At 38.4% G+C, this 25,234-nt stretch overlaps 1 protein-coding gene across 7 annotated transcripts in view; it reads right to left on the bottom strand.

The window, feature by feature from the left end:
• The window catches only part of LOC128991302 (LIM domain only protein 7), a 108,922-nt gene that overhangs the window by 17,161 nt on the left and 66,527 nt on the right, over positions 1-25,234 (bottom strand). For 6 of the 7 annotated variants that reach the window (XM_054414087.1, XM_054414092.1, XM_054414093.1 and 3 more), the window contains 3 exons: positions 7,186-7,247; positions 4,025-4,145; positions 2,266-2,463 (listed from right to left, as the gene is read on the bottom strand). In XM_054414087.1, coding sequence (XP_054270062.1) covers positions 2,266-2,463; positions 4,025-4,126 — 300 coding nt within the window. In that variant the 5' untranslated portion in view covers positions 4,127-4,145; positions 7,186-7,247. The remainder of the gene's footprint in view (positions 1-2,265; positions 2,464-4,024; positions 4,146-7,185; positions 7,248-25,234) is intronic. The other variant, XM_054414091.1, reaches the window with a different exon arrangement.

The following is a 25,234-nucleotide window of genomic DNA, read 5'->3' as shown; positions in this document are numbered from 1 at the left end:
ATGCAAAGATGAATATATTGTTTACATTAACACGTTCGCTGCGGGTGGGTCAGTACTGACCCACGGCGATCGAATCGCTCATGCTGCCGGGTCAGTACTAACCCACACTGCAGTGAATCAATATGTTGCTCAGTGCTAGCCTAGCACTGCGTCAATCGAAGGTGGACCTACACCACGTTAGCGTGTAGTGTGTGACTTGCTTTGTTCACCGTTGAGTTGGTTCCCGCGTCTCGCTCCCGCCGTGGCGGCTGGGTTGGTACTGACCCACATTACTGTGAACGCTCCTCGCTTTGCTACTTTTTTGTGCTTTATGACGTCATATTCAATTTCAATTTACTTTTAAATTATTTTATTTCAATAATATTAACATTTCAAATTTTTTATATCTCTCATTTTTGTTTAATATTTAAATTTTTTATACTCCGGTTCTTGATGGGTCAGCACTGACCCATGTATATGACGTCACATTATTAAGTCATAATCAATTCCAATCAATTGATATACTTTTTTATGTTGGTTATTTTATCATAATGACTACATATATCTTTAGAACATATATTTTTAGTGACATATATAATGTATTCAGTGACATTTCCATTTTTTCTGACTCTGGCTCCTGATGGGTCAGTACTGACCCATTATTATGACGTCACTTTTTGACGTCATATTCACTTCCGATCGTATTATATAATATTGTATTTCAATAGGGACACAAAAAGGAATGTTATACAACAATAAAGTTTTTTAGCAATACGATTCGATTTTATAATTTCCTTTAGCAGTGAACGTGTTAAATTATTGTATTGCCTGATACAGTTTTAACATTATATGAGGCACTGTTTTATTCAATGATTTATGTTGGTCCTCTTTAAAAATGCAGTAAATAGAACACTAACTGAGCAGTTGAAATTGTCTATATAAAGAATGACAACTATATATTTTGACAAAAAATGTTTGGGATATTCATTGTTACAATCAAATAAGATCAACTCATAGCTGAACCAATTGCTTTCTTATCCTTGAGAAATATACTAATAGGAAAAATATTGTTCTTCAAAAAATAAAGAATAACCTTCAATCTATATAATTAATACGCTACACGAAAGTTTGTCGGTTGAACTCCTCCGCCATTTCTTAACCGATTTTATCCATTGACGTCTCATTGGAAAGAGTGTGTCGCGTAGATTTGCAAACTGGCCTTACATTTTTGAAAAGTCCCTTGGGCTCTGCCCCAGTGGCTTTGAAAGTTCCCATGTTATCCATATGAAGAACATAATTGTTTACATTTTGATCAGCTGTATAATTTTATTGCTGTTATTTACTTTTTAATTCAATGAAACACATTGAGTACATTTATTTACTATTTGAGTTTGTGTAAACATAACCCCCAAGACGGTTCGTGTTAGTATGGTTGTATCTTAAATTTGTCTATTTATCGTTGTTTTGTGTCGCTATGATGGATTGTGTTAGCATGATTGTAACTTAAATTTGTGCATTTATCGTTGTTTTGTGTAGCTATAATTTGTTTATTATTTGTTGTTTATTCCTTTTAAATGTCTCTGACGCAACGACAACAAAACCTAGACAGGAAGCGCAATCGTGATAACGACCGCAGCTACAGAACAGTGGCGCGTAAAGGCTTAACTAATCACAGGCTGAACCTGAACCTGGACACTAGGTTACAAATGCGCCCTAACACTACACCAAAACGACTTTTCGTTCTCAATTGGCCCTCTATTATGGCCTGTGTTGCCTGGACAGCGAGGCATTTTGAGAAGGAGAGAACCGTCCGGAATGCTTTAGGTTTATCAATAACGAAGATAAACAGGGTCTGAGTTACACAACGGTAATATTTGAGTTGATCTTTTAAACTCATTGTAAATATGACTGTTATTCAATCTTAAATAACTCCTGTAATACTTTGTTATTGCTCGAATTCGAGCAACATGTACACTAGTTTGTATTATTAGATGATGGGTTCACTATAAGAATACAGTTAGTTCACTATATCAAAAAAGTTAAATCACACAAATATATACCACAGTAAGTTTTTTAACTGTCTGCTTTGGCATTCAACAACAACAAAAATTTAGTTTTTGCTCAAGGAGGGTCGTGGCTCCTACTAATGGCGTCCAAACTTAAGAGGTTGTTTCAACATGCACAACTTTCATTTGACTTCAGTTAATGATTCACATAAGGATTCCACACATCTATAGCAAAAGACAATCACAGTTTTCATTTGAGATATTAAGAAGTTTGACAAACCGATTGCCAGTCCTCGGCTTCATCCCTGCGCTCAGGTTTGACCTTCTTGACCTCCTCGGCCTTCTTCAGCTGTTCCTGGGCGTAGCGGGAGAGGTCGCAGGGCCCCACCTTCACAAACTGCAGCGGATTGGCGGCTGGCTTGGAAGCCACTACTTTGGTCGTTCTGGTAGGGATGATCGCAATGTTCTCTTGCGATGTCTGTAAACATGATATTCAGTGTTAGGCTACACAAAGTCAAACTTAGTTAACACAAGATAAAAAAAAATAATGAATGTGGAAAAATTTACAAGTTGAAAAAAGTCCTTGATATTTTGAAAGGCACCCAGCTTTAGTGAAATATTTGCTGTGGGATAATATTGTGATAATGAACTGTCACAACTAATTCGTTGTTAGGCCCTATAATTGGTGAAGGGTCGACTTTCTTTCAGTTTGACTTTTTTGTTTTGAAGCTGCAAGTAGTCAGTGGTAAAATTTACAACATATCTGCAAGGGGACTATATTTTTCAGGCATATCAATTGTAAAATATAATTTTTCAAATAAATGCCCTTGAATTAACCATTATTGAAAATTTCCTGTGTAAACAGAACTAGGTTGGGTTGATTACAATATTTTAGGTAAAGTGCTCTAAGGTATCCTCTCAATTAGCATCGGGCAAATTTCAATAGCAGAGCAGCGAACCTGTACATCAAGACCTAATAGAGACACTCAATAGATCAAGAAATTACATCGACTGCTGTTTTCAGTTATTTGTTTCCCTGCCTCATGATTATTTAGACTTGCCTATTCTTAGTATATAGAATAATGTAGTGATCTATGTAAAACGTCTGTGAATACAAAAACAAAATTATCTTTGTGCTGAACTTATGTTATTTTTCAACTTCAGTACCTGCAAGGCAAACTCGACTTTTGCAGAGAACTTGATCAAATTACGCCACCCATCATTGTTTGGGCTGTTCAGAGTTCCAAACCATTTACTGGAGAAACATTTTTATACAAACAAATTTATAGGCCTACCCGCCTACAACACATCTGGTTATGAAACATACCATACTAATGTCACTATCCAACATTAGGAAGAAACTGCATGACGTTGTGTACACAGTATGGGTATTATAGGTAGCGTAGTGTGTGAGAGTATGGAGTGAACCGCGACGCAGTAGGTCATGAGTCGGGGCAGGGCGAGGGCGGTGTTTCCGGGGCCACAGGAACCACGGTCGACGGCGCCGTGGGCTTGCAAATACCAGGACTGTGGGACCAGCAAGCAACAGCTTACGTGTAGACCTACCAGACCACGCTGTGGCTGTGCGCTGGTTGTTGACAAATACCTTCTACACCACCACAAATGGACTTCAACACTAGCTACGGGTGTTGAAAAAGTCCTTGAGAATTTATTCCGAAAGGCACCCAGTTCAGGACAAATTTGTTTGGGCAGTAGTACCGTGATTACTTAACTATCACATCTAATTTGAATTATGTTCACAAAAACGGAGTCACCTTCTAAAGGATTGCAACTTCTTGAAGAAATAATCAAAACTAGTAAACGTAAATGATCATGTAACTTATAACGTAAGATCAATACTGTGGCAATGCCCCTGGAAGACACGAGATTTAGCTTCCTCCTAGATAAGATGGGATTGAATCATCAGGTAATAACATTATCTCGTAGAAAATATTCAGTTCAACCCCAAGTCCTAGACCTTTAAACACTACTAGGATACTGTACTACCGTTCATTGTATTATAATAAAATTGTACTGACGTGACGGGAGGGCGAGGCCAGTCCATGGTCGGAGCCGGTGTCCGAGGAGGCGCTGCTGTGGCGTCGCTGTGACATGGCGGTGGCGGGCTGTACCGCCGGCATTTCATCTCATCACGTCTACCTGTACAAACACACAACCATAAAGTAAACAACAACAACCAAAAATAAACATAAATTACCTCACTGGCCGACTTTCATGGTATTATCAACTAAATAACTCACGTGATTAATACTGTAGAGTGCCTAGTGAAATATCGTTAACAAGTCCTGTAAGAAAATTGTGTAAGATTGGTTGTCTTTGAATACTCGTAGTCTTCTAGATTAAACCGTTTTGTCTAGCTGTATTTGAACGGTCACGTTTTGAAGATGGAGTTATCCAAAATCAGGGCGTAGATCGTAGATCCAGTAGATCACAAACTACATCTTAACTTTGAAATAGTTTATGTCATGTCTTCGTTACTGGAGCTGCGCCTGGAGAACAGCAACGTCTCCAAAACGTCAAAATTCAAACACATCTCGACAACAAGGTCCAGCCCAGATACATTTCCTGTAAACGGCCATGGAAGTGTTCACATCTATTTATTTTGTTTCACTTTCCCGCATAAAACATAGATATTGCCCTCAATGATGTACAGTGTCTACAAACAGTTGCAAGGGTGGTGTCATCAATAACCATTAGTTTATTTATTGACTCCATTACCTGTGCTCATCATATCCCCCACCTAACCAGCGCGGGCCGAGGCGTGTGCCAGTATTGTGTGTGTGTGGGTGATATCGCCATCAGCGGGGTCAGTCCGTACCGTTACGAGGTGCTAAACCCCCTCCACCGTAGCTGACCCCGGGTCACGTGACCAAGGTCAAGGACGTTTCTTGTCCTCCCGCGTAACCACAAGTCCTACGAGATCCAAGTTGGATAACACTGTTTTGGCGAGAGATAAAATACCCGCTTTACCGCCGGGCCGGGTAACAAATCCCCGCTATCTGGGGAAACTGGGAAGGAAACGAAACAGATACGGATAACCTTCAAACGAGCTTGCAATTTAACACAGCACTCGGCTGTTACTTAATAATACCATAAGGAAAACAAAGTGTATTTATTTTCAGTCATTGTCCATCTAAACCGAAAGCTAGACACATTCTTCAAGGCAATACACATTGCAGTAAGAACAGTGTTCTTATTTTTCATCGGGCCCGGTCTATTCAAATCGACAGCTATAGACACATTCTTCAAGGCAATACACATTGCAGTAAGAAGAGTGTTCTTATTTTTCATCGGGCCCGGTCTATTCAAATCGAAAGCTAGACACATCGATGTGCAATACACATTTCAGTATGAACATTAACAATTTTTACCGTAACCTTTTCCCTGCATAGTCTAGTATAATATAGACTGATGGAACTCAATTGAGCATAAAAATTATTTAACTACAGAAATAATTGTAACGCAATTAAACCAATATAAAAGAATAGGTTGTATGATTTGAATAGAATAATTCATAATTCATGCATAGCCTTACGTAAAACCGTTTAAATGTATTAAGTTAATTGCATTTGTATTGCCTATTATGTTTGCGTGTCGGCATTTAAGTTATACAGCTAGCGGACAATGCAAGGTTTCTTGTACAAGATTACTTAAGGAACAAACAATATTGTCCTACAATATGTCTACTGCCCCGTCACTCTTCATACCAAAACATTCGTCCAATAACATACTATCCAAAGTGTTACCCAATAGTTTGACGTAAAATATAGCTTTCCATGGCCAAAACTCATTTGCTAACAAATGTTCCACACCATAGATGATTGACAACACGTTTGATTAGCAATAGTTTGAAAATATTGACCTGAATAACAGAGATTAAAGCATTGATTATAAATATGAAAGTGGCTCTAGACATAATAAATAGTTTCTCAATCCTATTCACCGTACAAGTCACCATGAGATTTGAAAGATCGGAATGGCTTTATGTTATTAACACTACTGAATTAGCAACTATACATTAATGTGGGTCTATCATAGTACCAGGAGAATTCTTTCAAGGCGGCCTACTGTCAGAGTTGGAAAATATTAAACGCCGATGGGTATACAGTAAATCATTATGCAAGACGAGTGATTTAACTCTGGCGTTTCTAGTTGAAGCGCCCGGTTCCTCCTACAATAGGATGGTAGAAGGGGAAGGGGGAGGAGGGCTGGATGCTGGATGAAGCCAAAGGACCTTGAACGTCCTTGGGCTCCAAACCACACGTGTTCACAAAAACCGAGATAACCAGACCCGCTATTATGAGGGTCCTAGGCTTGTAATTGCCTTGGGCCGACCACCGACCAGCGCCGCATAGCTAGAGCTCCATCTCTGCTACATCGTGCACGTCTACAAACTCTACCATCCTTCATCTTCTTGCTTCATTCTCTACCTACACTCTTCACCATCAAGGATTCCTTGTACCTAATACCAAAGTTGTTTACAAATTAACACTTCGCACCATGCGATCTCGTAGCTGAGCTTCACAGAGATAGTCTTCAAATCAGGCCGCGGGTCGATTCCAAAAAGGTAGTAGCATATGATAGTTCGAATTGGACACAAGTCCATAATCATTGGGGCTTTCAATAAAATATTCTTGGATAAGAATAAACTGGTCTTAGTTGGTAAAGGCCGTACGAATCATTTCAATCCATTGTACACTCAGCCTGCATTCATGTTCCGCATTAAATACACTCCTAAGTGCATCGCTGTCTTAAAAGTAGGTACGAAATTCGGAAACTATCTTTTGAGTAACGTAAACTACAAAACTAATCTTCAGTATCAATAAATTGTTACATGAATGTTTGCGAAACATGCTTATGTAAAATTCTGTACAGTATAACTAGATGAACTCTTCAAAATATTGTATACCACATCACTTACCAAATAAGACAGTAGACCCTACTGAACAGTTTGACATTTTATATTGACTCTTTATCCAATCGGCTTGATAATGGTATCTACACTCTTGACGTTGACAATTAATCAACAAACAGCATTGGGAGTCGCTGATATAAAACGTCGCTTTGACGTAAAAACCCTCAAATGCAAAACACCACAAATACACACTGCAAGTAACGAAATATAAACTATAAACACTAAATTGTATCCACTTAGAGTGTAATAGGTCAAATATATTACCTGGCAAAGGATGAGAGAAGCCCAGGGCGGGCGCGAGAGCAACAGAGGCGAGATCGCCTGACCTGCACACAGACAAAACAACAAACAATTAGACGGGAGAAACAAGAACACAACACACAAACCGCTAATTGTTGCTGCAGCGCCGTCAAGTGGCCGCTCATTAAACTATTACACCTGGCAGCGACACGCACGCGAAAACTAGCGTAAAAAACACAGAGAGAGCAGCATCTCCAACAATAACCACTATAGGGACTAGGAGTGGGCAAAACATGTATCGGCAATGGTAGGTGTGAAAGTGGCGGCTTTGTGATATAAGTCTACGGCAAGAGAGTTGCACCGATAACAAACAATGAATAACTGCTTCTAAGGCTGATTGAAGTGCTAGTGATGGCTTTATAAGCTATTTAAACGCAAGGGGAAAATCAATCACATCCAACCTGAAGGCATGAGCGTTACACCGATAGCAAATACAGTAACTACTTCTGTAGACGGACTTGTGGGTGAAAATGAAACCACAATGGTATGCTAAAGTGTTGGCTACATTACAAGATCCTCTAAAGCAAGGAAAACAATTAACCAAAGCTAAGACTCCCGAGGCTACTTCCTCTACCAGGTGAGGTTATGTTTCTATAGTACCGATCCCCATTATTTCTTCACTGAATTGTCGTGAAGACTTCATTTCCCACATTGTGAAGACTAACAGTTCAGTAATTAACAGAATAAACAATGTTCAACTGGAAGATGTTTTTAAAAATGCTATCAACTACGTTAAAGACTTTTCAGGGATTGATTCCGTGGTCTTTGATTACGTACCGAGTATGCTAACATTTCGAGATCCTTTCATCTTCAGAGGCAAATTAACACAACCTTCATCAAAACGCTACAACGTTAATTGGCAAACTAAAATTATCCTAAATTACAAAATCATACCCATATCACTGTCGGTATTATGTTCATCCGATACTATCGGAATCCGTGGAAAGTTTTAAATGGAGAGATCTAAGAGAGTATTAAAAGAACTCGGAATCGAAAATAAACATCCGCCTCTTTCAACGGACGAGCGGTGAGACGCCTCTGATGTCTAAACTCTGCTGAAACTATTCACAAGTGCAGCTGCCTTTCTCCACGTGGGAAATGACCTTATCTTCTTCATTGAGTCATTAAAAAACGTTGGCTGCAAGTGGCAGAGCAGCTGAATTGATGCTTTGAGATTGTCGTAGCACGCTGGAAGATATACAATTGCAGACGAAAACACCATGCCATAGTCTTAGACGAATTTACAAATAGAAATGGCCATGTTATAGTAGGATGTCTGGGTTGGATGCTATTCGTGACAGCTTTCATACTTAGAAATAAATCGTATGCTTATTTTGTAGGGTTTTGTCAAATTTGACACAATAAGCTGTGCTGTATTTCAATTCATCAAAAGGCTCACTCCCTACCAAGGTTTTTACTTTCCTCCCTCACTGAAGTCCAAGACACTATCATTTTAGGCTGGCAGTATATCCTATAATAAAAACAAGACTACTTACTTTGGGCTTTTTCAACCAAAATTCTCCGCTAATTGGCCTCGTAAATAACGTAAACCACAATAAATTAACGACGACCATCACACATTGCAATGAATCCTATAAACTACTCAAAACTATGCTAAAAATCCCCAAAAGATGCATCTTGAACTGTATGCTAACATGAACAAGGAAAAACAGTACTTAATTTTCGGCAGGAATGATTTGGTTGGTCCAATTAATTGTTAACTGATACGTTCTGTTGTAGCATTGTTCTAGTTTTCTAGTTGTCTAGTTGGTGGTTGGGAAGCCAGATCGGGGCAGTGGGTTAGTGCGGTATAACGGTGGTGTCCAAACGTTGAGTGTCCATCGTCAGATTACGTACTATACCACATCACCTGGCTGGTGACTGGCTCAACGCCCAACACGCTGGATTAGTGTTAAGTGTTTGTGAGTTCCCGGACTAAAATATCTTATCGATCGACTTCCACACTGTTTTCGTCCCATATTTGGTTTGGATGGTTAACAAACCAGTCATACTGATGGCTATATTTGTTTATTGGGGACTCGTTTCCCGTAGAGAAAAACGCGTGATTGCTTTATGACGCAAAAGCTAAACATAATCAATGTTTCACAGACTAAGTACTGTGTAGGAAGCTTTTTTTCTACTCGAGTCTAGTATATCTATTGTTACAATTAATTGTCAAGTGCTATCAGTAAGAGAATTTTTGATAAAAGCTAAACAATCCCACTCAAGTTAGTTATTTCTTTTCCTTTACATGTTATCATAGTTTCAGACAAAGAAGAAAAAGCCTTTGGGACTATTGGCGACAGAAACCAGTGAGAAAGTACTTTCAGCCTTGGTACTGAAAACGCCACATAGAGATGGTCCTCATCCAATAAATCACGATGTCATATAGAGCCAATTTAGGTTAAACTATCCAACGTGAAAGCCAAGAGATATTCCAAGAAAGTTAAAAAATAAAACATTGTGACGACTAGAAATTATAATAAAACCCTTCAATTTGAACTTGCTGATATTTGAAGTGAAATGTCAAAAAATTTTCCTTCTTCCAAATTGGAATGCAAACTGCCATTGCAATTTTCAAGAAGCGAGGAAAACATTTTGGGACATATGAGCTGAACCCTACATAAGATGACTAACAGGATGGCAAACTTTGGTTTATTATGACATGTAATTTTAATAAACAGAACTCAACATCTGGACGAGTATTACCCCTAAAGTTCCCAACATGACGGGCATCATTAACCCCGAGCGGCTGTGAAATATACGAGATGTGAGATGTTGGCGAGTACGGTCCACGTCACTAAAGCCCACTAATCGTCCAACAGCGGGCTTGGTTTATGATGGTAATCCGTCAAGAAAAGAACGTGTGAACCGGCGTCTGGGTCGTGACCGAGGCTTCGACTGACTTATGGATGCTGCGACCGGCAAACCCCCTTCAGCTGGCATCCGGCTATCGGGGGTGTTTAGAGGGTGTTGGAGGGGTGTTTTCAACGGAAGTATATGAAGAGACTTGGGAAGTATATTATTCAAAGTATAGTACTCAAAAAGACAAATCTTGTCTTTTCGTAAAAATTGTCATACGCATTCCTGAATTGAATATCACAGGATGAGATCTAATCCCAAATTTCTAACAAGCACGACTTAACGCCTCGAGGCGCTTGATCACGATACATCGAAAACAAACTTCAATCCCAGTCGTGTATCTCTAATCTAGAAAGGCTCTCCAGCCCAGCCCTCCTGATTATCTGGACCCTATGCGTGCTACCACATTAGACCCAAAGAACAATCGTGGCCTAAGTGGATAAGCCCACATGAACAATTACAAATTATAATGAACCCGAGCCAAGTGAAGTGGGGAGTGTGAGTGTGGGAACGTGAATGTGAACGTTGATTCACCTTCGAGGCTGAGATATCTCGGCACAGGTGGCTGAATCTGGCAACAGCAACGCCTTTTGGCATTTACACGCCTTACACCTGACTCATTGCCTTTGTTGCGACAATAGCGGTTCCCTTCTGCTTGCAAGGCCATTGCAGGACCTGAGATAGCCAACTGAAGGTGTTGAGTCATTAAATTGCGCGGGTACTATCAAAGGTGCAATTTAAAATAGGCAAAAATTTGTCAATCAACATGGAAAACTTTACATTTACAAAATCTATTGACGTTGTTTGATAAATATTTTGGGAGTTCACTAAAAAGATTTACTGTGGAGTTTGATCTGTAGTCTTTAACACTATAACTAGGCCTATTGAGTGTATTTACAAATGATCAAAACCTGCAAACTTCAAGGTAAATGCTGACGATGTAAAACGACATAGTCATTCTGGATGGTGATCCAGAAAGGTGTGTTTTTTTTCTTCACAAGTATCAAAAAACCCTTGTTGATACATTTATCCAGTCATCTTTCATTTAGCAAAGATGAACTTACTGGAATAGCTATTTACTTAGATTCACTGTAGCGACGAACTACAGTCTTAAGACTATTTAAGACACTTTTTCCTTATTCCATCCATTAAACTCGTGCATGCACTACTGTAATCTCCACTAAGCTGAGTGCATGTCGGAAATCGACAAGAGCTTCCGTCCGTGTCCATCCCGCATCTACCTGACAAGCCACCAGAACTCGCTGAAAAATGCACCAACTACCAAACCAGATGTCCTCGACCCGAAACGAGAGGTTAAATGCGATTCATCGAGGTCAACTGCAGTATAATGTCCACTTCATTGACTATAAATCCACCACTGAACAAGCCACCCACAACTGGCATTCGTCGATAAATCTTTTTGCCCGGTTGAATAACGACCGACAGTCTCATTGAGTCCCTTCTATTGGTGAGATTGGCAGCACTATTTACTATCGTAGATTGTGGTATTAGTGAAATGGGAAAAATATAAGTTGAACAGTGCATATTAATATAGTGATGGTAATGCAAAGAGAACAGTATGAATGGCAGTTACAAGGCAAACTTTCTTTCCAAACTTTGGTTACACATAAAGGTTTTTAAGATCGATATTTGTGATAGCCAAACTGAGAAGAGCTTATGATCACGTGAGATAAAGTATGTTTCCCAGGAAGTCTTTAAATGCAAACATTTGTCTTTAAAGTTAGTTTGTTAGTTCGTTACGTTGCAAATTTCAATATCGGTCTTTTAAAATCCCATGGGCATATACGCATGCACTCTTGACTTTTGGATACTGAGGTCCTGTACATAGCCTAAACATGCGATAGCCCCTTCACTTCGAGAACGTATGCAAGAACCACATGAAATTTCATAAGTTTTTCAAGCTAACCCAATAAATAAATTGTACAAACAGTACAAATGCTATGCAATACTTCACGCTCTGGTAGTGCCACTGCAACTCCAACCTGCACAAGCGTCAACCACAACAATGCCGACACGTAACCATCGTGAAGTATCAAAAAGCAATCTGGCGACCAGTATTAAGTAATTAATACTCGGACACGGCGTGACATTTGGCGTCGGTTCAAGGTCTCCGGTGCACCAAGGTCCGTGTCGGCATTACGGCCAAGGCTATATCGGCTCCCAGGTGATATTACGCGCGATATCGGCCATTCCGGGAGTTGTGCTGATACTATCGGCCGGACGGTAGTAAGCACGAACATCTCCCATCGTCCGCGGAACCCCAGGGGATCGTGTCGGGAGGAGGTTCTCGCGGGAAAATATCGCCTTTCCCGCCGAAATACGTTCGCCAGCGCCGCATTTAGCGGTGATTTCCGTGACGGGGAGGTATTGGGTCCTCCTTCATACGGAGTTTTATTCATGGGGTGATGATTCACTCGTGCTGCCACTCACGGAAATATTTTTTAAGGTAGGAGTAACCAGCCGAATAGATATGGGCCTGCGGAAATGCAACATTTAAAATCCATTGAATCATAGCTGCCAAAGAAAGCTTTCACCATATATTTCATATTGCTCTCTTGCTATTGTCAGCTGCAAAAGTTATTTTTAAGTATTCGCTCAACAAAACCATTACTGAAACAAATGGTGGCTTAAAATATTGCGCTTTCACAGCAAGCAAGGGGCTGCGCATTCACATGAAACAAGAACACATCAAAGAACACGCAGAAAAAACGTATTGAAATCAATTCAAATTTAATTACAGTACTTCGAAACTACTTGCACAGTAAGCCAATACCATTACACGGTGATTAACCTATACTCTACCCAATATAACCGAAGAAGCCAACGCATCTACAGCCAATTTTAAGTCATCAATGCCCCAAACGTTCCTAGCACATTGTACGAAGCCGTTACGTGAAGCATATGACTACTTAAGGAAGTCCTTCATCGCGCCAAGTACGCTAGATTTCTGAGCAAGTAGCGTTAATGAGGTTTTATAACATGATAAGACAGCGGGTCACTTATTGTAAACATGTTACCGATTTGAATATTTTAATTAACTGCCGTTGCCGGAGTGAAACTACATTCCCAACCTAATAAGGATGTTATTATGAGAGAAATCTGCACGCCGGCAGAATTCATAAGTTCGTTTACGCGAGAACACCTTCACCTGAAGATGGAGACGTTTCATTCTCCACGGTTTGGCAATCGTGTAATTTAATTTTGTTAAGGACCAACTACTTTGAGCAAGCACAAAATTCCTAACTACATTGAATTTTGCACTAGTGTTAGACGACGTTCTATGGGATGTTACCGAGAAATTCCACTGAATATATCCCGTTGAACATTTTCATCAAAGGTAATCAATGAGAGAATTGACTTGTGAGTTTTTGATAGAGTTGAGAAACAAAACAACCAGTGAGTGGTTCCAACCGAGGGCACTGCCCCGGAGCGCTGGAGGTAGCGGGATGTGCTGTACAGTGTACAGTACAAGATGGAATCACCTGTTCACAGACAGACACTAAGCTAATTAGTGGCTTTGTTGAGTGACTCTGCACGCTTTCTCTCGGCGGTGTCTGTCTTCGTCAACCGCAACATCTTACGCCTGCATCTTGCATCCTCTCCAACTCTACTCCACTCCCGATCTACTCGGTTCTACAGCTCTATTGTTCGTCATCTCTTATCCTCTCTGCTCTACTCTCGATCTTCTCAGTTCTAAAAATATACTATTCTTCGACTTGCATCATCTCTAATCCACACTCCAAAATCTAAACTGTCGCGGAGTCCTTCATCTTGGATCCTCTTTACTCCAAACTCTAGTTCTACTTGGTTAAAAAGCTCAATGGTTCCTTTCATTGCATATTCTCTGCTCTACACTTTAAATCTACTTGTCTAGTTCAACGGTTCTACCATGAATATTTTATAACCTATTCACAGTTTGCTAAGATCTTTTGTAAGTCATCTTGCATCCTCCATACTTAACCCTCAGATTACTCATAAAATTTCGTAATTTTCCATTAGCAGCGTCGCAACGCAAGCCTAGGTACGTTATTGAATCTTAAAGCAAGGCGAGTGTATATTTGAGTGACATGACCTGTGCAGCTTTGTTACTGACTAAGATCATATGTTTCTAAAGCCAGAATCCATGTATTGAAAACCTGATGGTCGAGGACAGCTGGGCATAGTTTCTAACCATCAACAAGCCTAGTATATTTCTTTGGTTGGCAATCTTGCAACTTCTTTACACTTAACTCTCTATCTACTAAATACAGTTCCAATGTTCGTACCCATCCTTTTGCACCCCCCTCAGACTTCTCAGTTCCACATCACAACACCTTGCATCTTCTACACTCAACTAGAAAAGTATTCTGGCGCCGTGCGAACCCCCAGATACTTATATGCAACCAAAACTGCACTTCCAAAGAGTTATTGCGTCAACCTATCATCGCCAAAGTACGTCCAGTCTAAATGTGGCACTACATCTCTTTGTCTGCATTAGTGAGTGGACGGTTTATTATTACGCGACATTAATTGTATAAATACACGCGTGAGATGAGCGGGCAGGTGAATCACACAGGTATGCAGCTTGGCACAACTCGCGACCGAATGCTTGTCTAACGCCGGGCTATTCTCGTGTCTGCTGAATGTTCCAGTCTAATCTTACACGGATGCTGCGGAGCCAATGTGAATCTACCCTCAGTGCAGATCAGTCTCAAAATGTAAATATTTGTGTGCATGATTGATAAGTACAAGAGAGGAACGATTGGCAAGAATGAATTGACGAATAATCGAAGATGAGCTGCATACTTTCAACTCTAATTGGACTGAAGGTGACAAGCTGGCTTTTGACGGTACAAATACAGTAAACTCCTGAGGTGTGAGGAGTAGATGCAGGATCGCATAAGAGAATAATAGACCCCGCTGCAGACGGTCAACTACTGACACAAGATTTATAAGAACTTCAAAATCGCTTACTTAAGAATTTCCCAGAAAATATTTTGTCAAACCACAAAGCGGTAAAAACATAAATTCCCATTAAGTTTTTGGTTTAGGTTTACAATCAAAGTTTTCAAGTAAGTTATTCAATTTTGTTGGAAGCATTTAACTTTTGACGTTATAAAATAAATGCGACCAGAAAAAGCAGACCCTCACAAAATAGGATAAGTTTACAGATTTCCATCCCTGTATTGGCTAGCTCAGTAAAAATACACTATCAAACTTAGATTTAGTAAACATGATCTCTAGCTGTAAAAATATAACTTAACTTTCAGTAATTAAGTTCCACTAAAGTCATCAACCTTATGTATTACTCATTGGAAATTTCCAACTTAAAAACGCCAATCAAAGGGTCAATAACTGGTAGCTTTATAATGAACCTCTGAAATACTCAGTTGTTTACGCCAGAGGAGGGATATAAATAGGTCTACTGACGGAAAACAAGTCTGGGCTTCTGGAAATCTATAAATGTAACAACTTAAATAGTAAATTTACTTTAACATGGATGACTCATGACACCTCGAGGTGTTGGTCACGCGAGGAAGTTGTGAGATAAACAACAATTATGTTCCTAGAAAACAATCGAGTATGGAAAACTTCTGCTTTACTAGTTATGTATATGACTCAAAAGGATGTACCAAAGGAAACTTTGATGATTCATTGTCATATGATGATTATTGTCGTAGTTACTCAATTTTATGTTCTAATATCGTGGTTTCTCTTGGGTACAACAGCTGAAGAACGATAAGGGCACGAAACATGTGACAAACAAATACACAACTGAATTCACGACCAAAGCATGTTTACACTACACCAAAAACACGCTCTTATGATAACATGGACGTTCATTCACAACGATGAAAATCATGAATACAAAGAAAGTCTAGCACACGGCGAAAGCCAAGAATGGGCGATGCTGAATGGCGGGAATCTGTGGACCTGAGAACTGACAGTGACTGGTAAAACACGCGTTTTGGCGGCAATGACGGAGCGAGTCGTGACTGCTGGGACCGAAGAGTGAAGATTCCTCCCAGTTGCCAACCGTCATTTCTCTTTCCGTGGACCTGGGACTCCCTCTGACTGTTCTGATATACACAAACACCTCACAGCCACTGAATGGGATCTAGTTCCACTGCCAGACTGATTTGGTTGCATTTTACTTGTGTCAAATCCACACGAGAAAATAAACAACTGATAAAAATACATACAGTAATGAATTCAGTTTACAGCTCAATGGGTCGGTTATGATAGAGGATGTAGTTTGAATTAACGAAATATCACCCATCTTTCTAGCTAGTATTGGCGGAAGGTCTACAATACAGAAAAATATTATCCCCGGACCAACGGATTACACCATAATCCACCCATCTATAAGATAAGATTGTACATTTTGTACAGCCTTCCTATTATCACTACACCACCAGCCGCATACCGCCTAGCTATTGGCTGAAAGTATAAGAATTCCTGAAAAAAAGCAATCTTAGGTGCAATTAGAAAAACATAACATACGAGTACTAGCAACAAACATGATCACGCCATGATCACATAGCTAAACGCTATCGTGAACATCAGGATTTTAACACGAAACAATCACTAGACTAACTCAATCTTTCCCTCAAATGCAATCGTTGGTACGATTTCATAAAACAAAACATACTAACATGTTGATAAACACTCAGATAGCTTCACTATCACTTCAATGACACAGCTTAAGCCATCTTCGTGACTTGACAAACGACCTTCTTATCAGTAATCATCCATTTATCGTCCGCAACTGCTATCATAATCGCGGAAAAGCGATTTGCACATACAAAGTTGGTGTGCATTATCTTATCTGAGAACTCCTTAGCCTATGATCAAATAAACTCTTGCCTCTTATCGGTCGTATATTTCAGGGTTAGGGAAATCCTCCAAGCCTTTTACAAGTCTAGACATCTCTTCGTCAGATTTCTATGTTGGCACCCGACAGTGAAGTAAGATGAATTGGCACCGTCGAATATAAATACCTTGTAATATCTAATGTACCACAGTACAATCTGGGCATTGGTTTTAAGTGTTTGATTAGTTCTAATTTTGTCTCATCCATTGCTACAATTCTTAACATCGAAATTTGAAACTTTCGCAACGTATTAGCATATTCAAATAATTACGGCTCAATTGACCTTCCTTATCACGTTACAACAAAACGACGAAATTCGATAATGAAAATGTCAAGAGCAACCTGTTTGGCTGAAGACTCGCGGATGACATTCTCACAGAGGAATGCCGCTGGTTAAAACACTTCGTTGTAGAAATAATTAGATCCGGGATTGACTGTTGAGCACCAGACATTCCGTATGCATAGCTCGGCCACCATCAGGCGGAGATTTGTTTTGGTAAACTGCTCGGAACGTAACCTTTTAGGTGTGGATTGAGTGGAGTTGCGTCACTTTTATCTCGAGTGGTTTGCAACTTGTTGAGTGCCACCGTAGAGTTCTAAACTATGATCAACATTTTCACTGTACTTCCCTGAAGATAAATAATTCAACCAGTTAGTTATCAGGTGCTTTTACTTCGTACTACAGTATATACTTAACCTGAGAGGCATATTTTAAGGCAGTTTTATTAATTAGTTATCGAAGTACAATTTTCGTTTTCCACTTTGTACTGACTTTGCATGTGGGGATTGGCTACATTCAAGCAATTGTTCACAAATATCCATAGTACAATGCTGCTGCCCTGATATAGGTTTCTCAATGTCGTTTATGTAAGATCAATGCACAAGTCCTTGTTGTTCCTTAGAAATTTGGGGTGTTATACCTATTTTGGAATTTTTTCGGACTGTCAACTGAAAATATTCTCGAGGACAAAAAGGTTTTATTTTGATAACTCCCAACACCATAGCGAAGACAAACTACTTAAAACCTCCTAAATTTACACACATGGCAATAGCGTAACTGTATTTCACTCTGAATCAACTTTATTCTGTCTTTACTCGACGATAAGTAACGCTGGAAAAGAAACAACACATTATTTCCCAGTCGGATTAAAATACACAAACCGTCACAACACGGGCCGAACGGCGAAACAGCACAGGAGGCTATTCTGAATCAAGTTATCTGGCGTCTATTCTGGGACTGCAGAAGGCGCCAGCATTCGCCATAGCAGGCCTACGTGCTTGTAACATTCCGTAGGCCTACAATGCAGAATCAAAACTGACACAAAATAATACATTACATAGAACTCGGAGGTACGCAATGAAGAATCACAACTTAAGACATAAAATAAAACATCCCAATGGCCTTAGAGGTACACAACAGAGAATAACAACTTACGTAGACACCAAATAAAACATTTCGTAGAACTAAGAGGTACACAGTGAAGAATCACAACTAAGACACAAAATAATACATTTCATAGAACTCGGAGGTACGCAATGAAGAATCAGAACAGACACAAAATAAAACATTCCATAGAACTTGGAGGTACGCAATGCAAAATCACAACTTAAGACACAAAATAATACATGTCATAGAACTCGGAGGTACGCAATGAAGAATCACAACTTAAGACACAAAATAAAACATTCCAACGGCCTCAGTGGGTACACAATACACAATAACAACTCACGTAGACACCAAATAAAACATTCCACAGAATTCACAGGTACACGGTGCAAAAACACAACTGACGTAGACACAAAATGGAACATTTCATAGACCTCGGAGGTACACAGTGAAGAATCACAACTTTCGACACAAAATACCACATTTCATAGAACTAAGAGGTACGTAATGTAGAATCACTACTTTTCAACAAAATTAAACATTTCATAGAACTAAGAGGGACACAAGGCCAAATCACAACTGATATAGACACAAAATAAAACATTACACAGAACTTACAGGTACAAGGTGCAAAAAACAACTGACGTAGACACAAAATTAGACATTTCATAGAACTCGGAGATATACACAATGCAGAATTACAACTTGGACACTAAAATAAAGAGAATTTGTGACAAAAATAAGTGGTATTACGAAAAAAACGTCACGGGTGTTTCGAAATCCCTTAACTTACATAATATATCGCCTATAATTTACTTACGCTTTGGCCAAGAAACAAAATATAAAGTACTAAACACGTGTTTTGGCTTGTCCGCTAGGAGGAAAACAAACTGTAAAACACTCCCACTATGACGATAGTTCATGCATAACGTCATCCACGGAAAAAGAACTTTACAGCACTATGAATCGGTGCATTGTGCAACAGTAATTGGCGCATTGTTAGAGTAAGTTATGTTTTGGTAACTGTTATATTTCATTGTAGCTTAAGCGTTACTTTAAAATGTACAGTGTGATCAATTACTGTGTTAAAACAATGTTGGCAGAACAAGTATACTCGGGATGTACTATTGTACAGCAATGCCAATTTGTTCCTCAAGTTATGAATATTAATGATAATGTAAAACACGGGTCATTGAACAAAAACAATAGATATGTGTATAACCATTGGCATTTACACGTACGGACTCAGTTCAATTTTTGTTGACTTTAGAATATATATTTTGTACCAAAAAACTACTGTCTTCTAAAAAGTATCTTACACCTTCATTTAAGAATACGATTACCGCTTGTCAGGTTGATAGACAATGAGTATCGATTATATCAATAATGTGTTTACCTCGTGCTTATGGCCAATACATATACATACTTTGAAGAGCTATAAAACATAAAGAATCCAAAAGTAGGCTTCGCAGACGACAATTGCTTCTCGTATATTATGTAACAATAATAAGTTTAATGTGTGCTATAATTTTCATCTACCAAGCCGTACATTCTGCCGACCTATAAACGTTGAAGAAATCAACAGTACGGCTAGCAGATCAGTGTTTCTCAAGGATTTTCCCAGAATTTTCCACTGAAAAGGTATTCGGCTAACATCAGACGATTATAGAAAAAATGTGTGTACTTTGTGGCACACTTTTCAACTGTCCATATCCAAACTCCCCTGGCATACCTAGATGTTGGTGACCAGTGGTAACAAGAACAAGTAATCAGTTCTCCAGTTTATTTTAATTTTTTAAAGATTACTTTATTCTTTAGTGCATAAAGTGGACAAGAAAAGTTTGGTAAAGCATTTTAGTTTTTATAAAAACGTTAAATTTAGAAAGCTTTCATAAATTAAAACAAATATTCAAAGTTAAACGTTACCTTCATTTTTCTGTGGACTAATCACATGGTTTTTCACTGCACCATTTTAACTACACTATTCACTTAAGAATTAATATTTGGCACTGTTCCTTGTGAATATATTTAATGGAAGACAAAAAACATTTTGGATTGAACATTTAAGTTGATTTATTCCAAAATCACTTATTACAATATTTGTTTTAAAAGTCTGACTAAAGTAGTTATTTCCTGTAGAGGATTGCATGAATAGAAACAACTGGTTCAATAAACTGGTTTCAAGTCCAAGAAACAACTGACTGGAAACAGTTGTTGTGCTCAAGGAGTGAGTGAGAGGGAAATACTGACTGATAAGGGGATTCTGGTGAATGACAATGCTGGAACTTCCAGTTGGACTATGAACATTCATTGTTGATGTTAGCCTTTTAATATGTCAGTTTAAGTTTAAATAGAAGATTTTATCCATATTGTTTTATTAATTTACTTGACTGCTTTTTATATGAGCCAGGTGTATTATTGCTAACCAAATCATTAAAATTATAAACATTACTTGCTAATTAGTTATATAAAGAATAATCAATCTGAAAGTGCTTTCTAATTTATTATGAGTTACATTAGAACCTATTAATAGCCATGGACTTTGAAATTAAGGAAACTAAAAATGGGAAACCAAATATTATATTTAATAATTATAAATATAGGCAAAACTATGTGGCCAAAACGGGCGAAATCACTTGGCGCTGCCTTGGAAGGAATTGCAACTCAACTATTAAGACTGATACAAATAAATCAGCAATCTTAGCAACAGTTAATAAACACACAGGCCCTCATCCAGTCACAATGAGGTCGCTTCTATCTCCAAAGACTTTAAGTCAGGAGTCCTCTACTCAGTCAACACCATGTGGAAAATACCCTTTTGAAACATCAACACCATCACAGTCGTGCACTCCTACAGCAGAGTCTTCTCTAAATCAGCTTAAAAATGCACATGACACTGCTTCCCCTGCAGTAGTGGTACTACATGAAGAGAATAAGAGACTTAAAGAGCACAATGCAACTCTCGAGAAGCAACTTAAATGTGTTCTTGATCACTCCATTGAGTCTGACACCCGTCTATTGGAATTCACTGAAGAGATATTTCCCATTCCCGATTATTTACCTAAAACATATGCTCCTCAAATGACAGAATGTGCGGTCCAGTGTGAACCTCAGACAGCTACTTCTTCTACATCCACCTGTGATCTGGCTCAACCTACACAAGCTGACGTTAAAACTATTCAATCTTTGGAAGCCAAAACAGATGTTGCATCCGATAATAAATCATTAATTATGTCAGAATTGTTGGGAGAATCATGGATATCAGATTTGACCCTCCAGCCCTACTTGGATATGTTAAATAATCAAATTTTGGCTTCAACATCTTGTGTGATAATTAATCCATTGGTAGTTCACGCTATTAAAAACTCACCAGATTTCCACTGTTTCCTGGACCCTCTCACTGTGAAAGACAAGAAATTAATTATCATGCCCATAAACGATTCTGTAGATTTGTGTGGAGTAGTTAGCGGAACTCATTGGAGCGTGTTAGTCTTAGAAAGAACTGAAAACAAATTTTTGTATTTTGATTCACTCAATGACTTTAACCTCAATTCTGCAAAAAAAGTCGCCCAAAGGTTATCCGACTATCTGGGTGGCGAGGTATCTTCAGCATGTTTTAGATCACTGAATGGACCACAGCAGCCTAACAGTTTTGATTGTGGCATCTACTGCTGTTGGATTATTGAGTCGCTGGTACAGGATGTTGTTACTTCTGGTTCATTGAATATTAACTATATACAAAATAAAAAACTATCTGAACAGGAAGTTATACTAAAGCGCTCACTTTTGGCTTACTTCATAAAAAACCTCCCAACTCTAAATAAAAAATTGTTCCACTCCCTCATGATTGAAAAGGAGGGAAAATCATATGTTTCTGCCACTAGAACTAACAGTAAGGAAATTTTAACGACTAAATCTATAGGATGGACTGAAGTAACGTCTAAATCAAAGAATCTAAATTTCCCCAACATGGATCCTGTTATTACAACAAACAAATTTGAGGTATTACAGAATCTAAAAAAATCTGATGTGACCCATAATAGTCAAAAACTGGCGCTGTCTAAGTCCAAGGACCCTCAAGTTAACCACTCCAACTTAAGCATCAAGAACCCTGCTAAAAAGTTAATAAAAACAAAGAAAAGGACCAACGGACGGATTTTAATTCTTGCTGATAGCCATGGTAGACATCTTAGGTCAAACATAACAAAGATATGGCAAGATAATGATTATGACATTGACTGTTTATTTAAGCCAAATGCAACAATGGAAAATGTAATAAAGGATGTAAAAAGCCTTACAAGTTCATTTTCAAAAGCTGATACAGTTATTGTGCTGGGGGGATCCAACAATGTAATTGAACACACAGAGAAGAGGTATTGTGAAACCGTTAAATGGCTGATGGAGAGCACTAAACACACTAATGTAGTGGTGTCAGCAATCCCTTACCGACATCACACTCCTGGTCTAAATAATAGAATATATTACATAAACACGGACATTGAAGCACTTGTATCAGAGTATAACCATGCTACCTTTTTGGCTATAAATAAACTATCTCGTCAGTCTTATACACAACATGGACTACACTTTAACAAGCAAGGCAAATTAATAATATCAAAAATGATTAAAGAAATATTTGTTCCAAGGATTAAAACTGTTGTTGGTTCTAAAGAACAATCACAGTCTGCTTACATAAAAAACAATAATATTAATGTCATTGAAGCTAACATGTGGGAAGTGATTAATGCTAACAAAAAAGCCCCTACCACAGCATTTGCGCATACCATATCAAGAGATATACAACACTACAGAAACATGTCTGCTGGTGTAGCGGTTGTGTTTCGTAAGGTATTTGGTAGGCCTAAGGACACAGACTTCATCAACTCAAGATTGACTAGCCAGACTGAATCAGGGGGTGCCACAGTCTACAGTCTTGTCACAAAGGAAGAATATAGAGGAAAGCCAACACTACCAACGTATGATGAGGCGTTTGAACACTTGATTGAGGATTTTAAAGTAAAGCAATTTGATACTTTAATATGTTCTCCTATGGGCTGTGTGCGTGACTTAATACCTCTCAACCACTTTGCAAAAAATATTGTAAAGCTGCACAAAGTGACTAATGCTACGATATATGTGGTGTCCTGTGATCAACCAGCTGCTCAGCGAAAATTATGGAATGGACTATCACATACTGCATTTCTGGATCAGCTAAGGAAGACAATAGACAGTTGCTGTTGTGAAATTGATGCCCCAAACATTCTAACTGATGCTTGCATCAACCCGCCTGCTTCACCTTCAGAGGATCTGCAGTCTTTGGAGATCTCACGGGGCTCTGGTAACTCAACAAACACAACTAAGATGGTTTCGTCTGATTGTAAAGCACCTGGAGCTGACGGCCAACTTACAAACCAGATGTCAACACATGGTGAAGAAGTTAAAGTGGTGCCCGGCGACCTCACATACTGTGAGGCGTTAAAGCAGAGCAGTGATAAAAGTGTCATGAGTGATAGTTTAAATACAAGCAATAGTTTAAATATAAGCAATAGTTATAGTTCGACCCAGTCCCCTTCAACTAATCAACCACACCGGATCCTTCCTGACCCTAAACCGGATTTAAACTCTTCGCCGACAGTTTTCAAGGATCCAGACTAAAGTTTAAAAATCAAAACTCAACAAATAGCAACAAAATAAACACATTTTCAATTTTTCATCAAAATATTCAACATTTAAATTCCCGGAAAGAACCATTAGAAGTTGTTTTAGAAGAAATTAAACCCAATATAATTGTTTTGACCGAACACAACATGAAAGAATATGAAATAGAAAGATTTAATTTAACTAACTTTTCTGTTACTTCTGCATACTCTCGTACAACCACCTCTGGCGGTGGCGTGATGATTCTGTCGGAGAAGAGTTTGAACTCAAAACCCCTAACCTTAAAAAAAGTTGATGAACTGACCGAGGACAAGCTTTTTGAGTGTTGTCTGGCTAAATATAGAATAAAAAAAATGGTCTTTTGTGCTGGTAGGAGTTTACAGAAAACCTCAATTACAAACATTAGAATTTTTAAGTAGATTAGATAGGTTAATTGAACTTTTAGTTTCTTTAAAAGACGAAGTAAATTTTGTTATTGCTGGAGATTTTAACCTTAATGTATTAATTACAACAAATGAAGTTCAAACTTTCAAAAACATCCTAAGAAGCTACAATTTTAATTATTTAGTAAATTTTCCTACAAGGGTAACCAGTAATACTGCCACAGCTATAGATAATATTTTGACAAATATAGATAAGTCATTGACACATGTTACTGGAATCATAACATCTCTTTCCGATCATGATGGACAAATTTTAGAACTAACATTACCCAAATCTAAGAAATTAAATTTGCCCAGTGAATATGTTGAATGTAGAGATTTTTCAGATAATAATATGAATATTTTTAAAAATATTCTTTCCTATGAAAACTGGCTTCCATTATATTTATCGAAAGTAGAGAATAAGTTTGATGTATTTAACAACATTTTTCAATATAATTTTAATTTAGTTTTTCCAAAAAAGAAAATCAAAAGATACTTGTATAAAAGGAAAAGTAACTGGATTACTAAAGAGCTGATGATGGAGAAAAAGGATATAGTTGAACTATCAAAATATGCTAGACTTAGTGGTAATGTTGATATAATTAATTACTGTAAATTAAAAGATAGAGATTACAAGAATAAACTTGTTAAGGCTAAGAAAACTTTTTATGATACAAAAATTAACAAATCTGAAAATGTCTGCAAGAAAACCTGGGAGATAATAAATGAAGAGACAGGAAAAAATGTTAATAGCTCAAGAGGAGCAATCAATGTAATAAAAATAGATGGTGAAGCTGTATGTGATCC

This window comes from Macrosteles quadrilineatus, unplaced genomic scaffold, assembly GCF_028750875.1.
Source record: "Macrosteles quadrilineatus isolate MER2022 unplaced genomic scaffold, UCM_ALF_1.0 Scaffold_4__1_contigs__length_99947679, whole genome shotgun sequence".
NCBI lineage: Eukaryota > Metazoa > Arthropoda > Insecta > Hemiptera > Cicadellidae > Macrosteles > Macrosteles quadrilineatus.
Note: the sequence above shows the minus strand (reverse complement) of the source record. Positions and strands in the feature narration are given on the sequence as shown.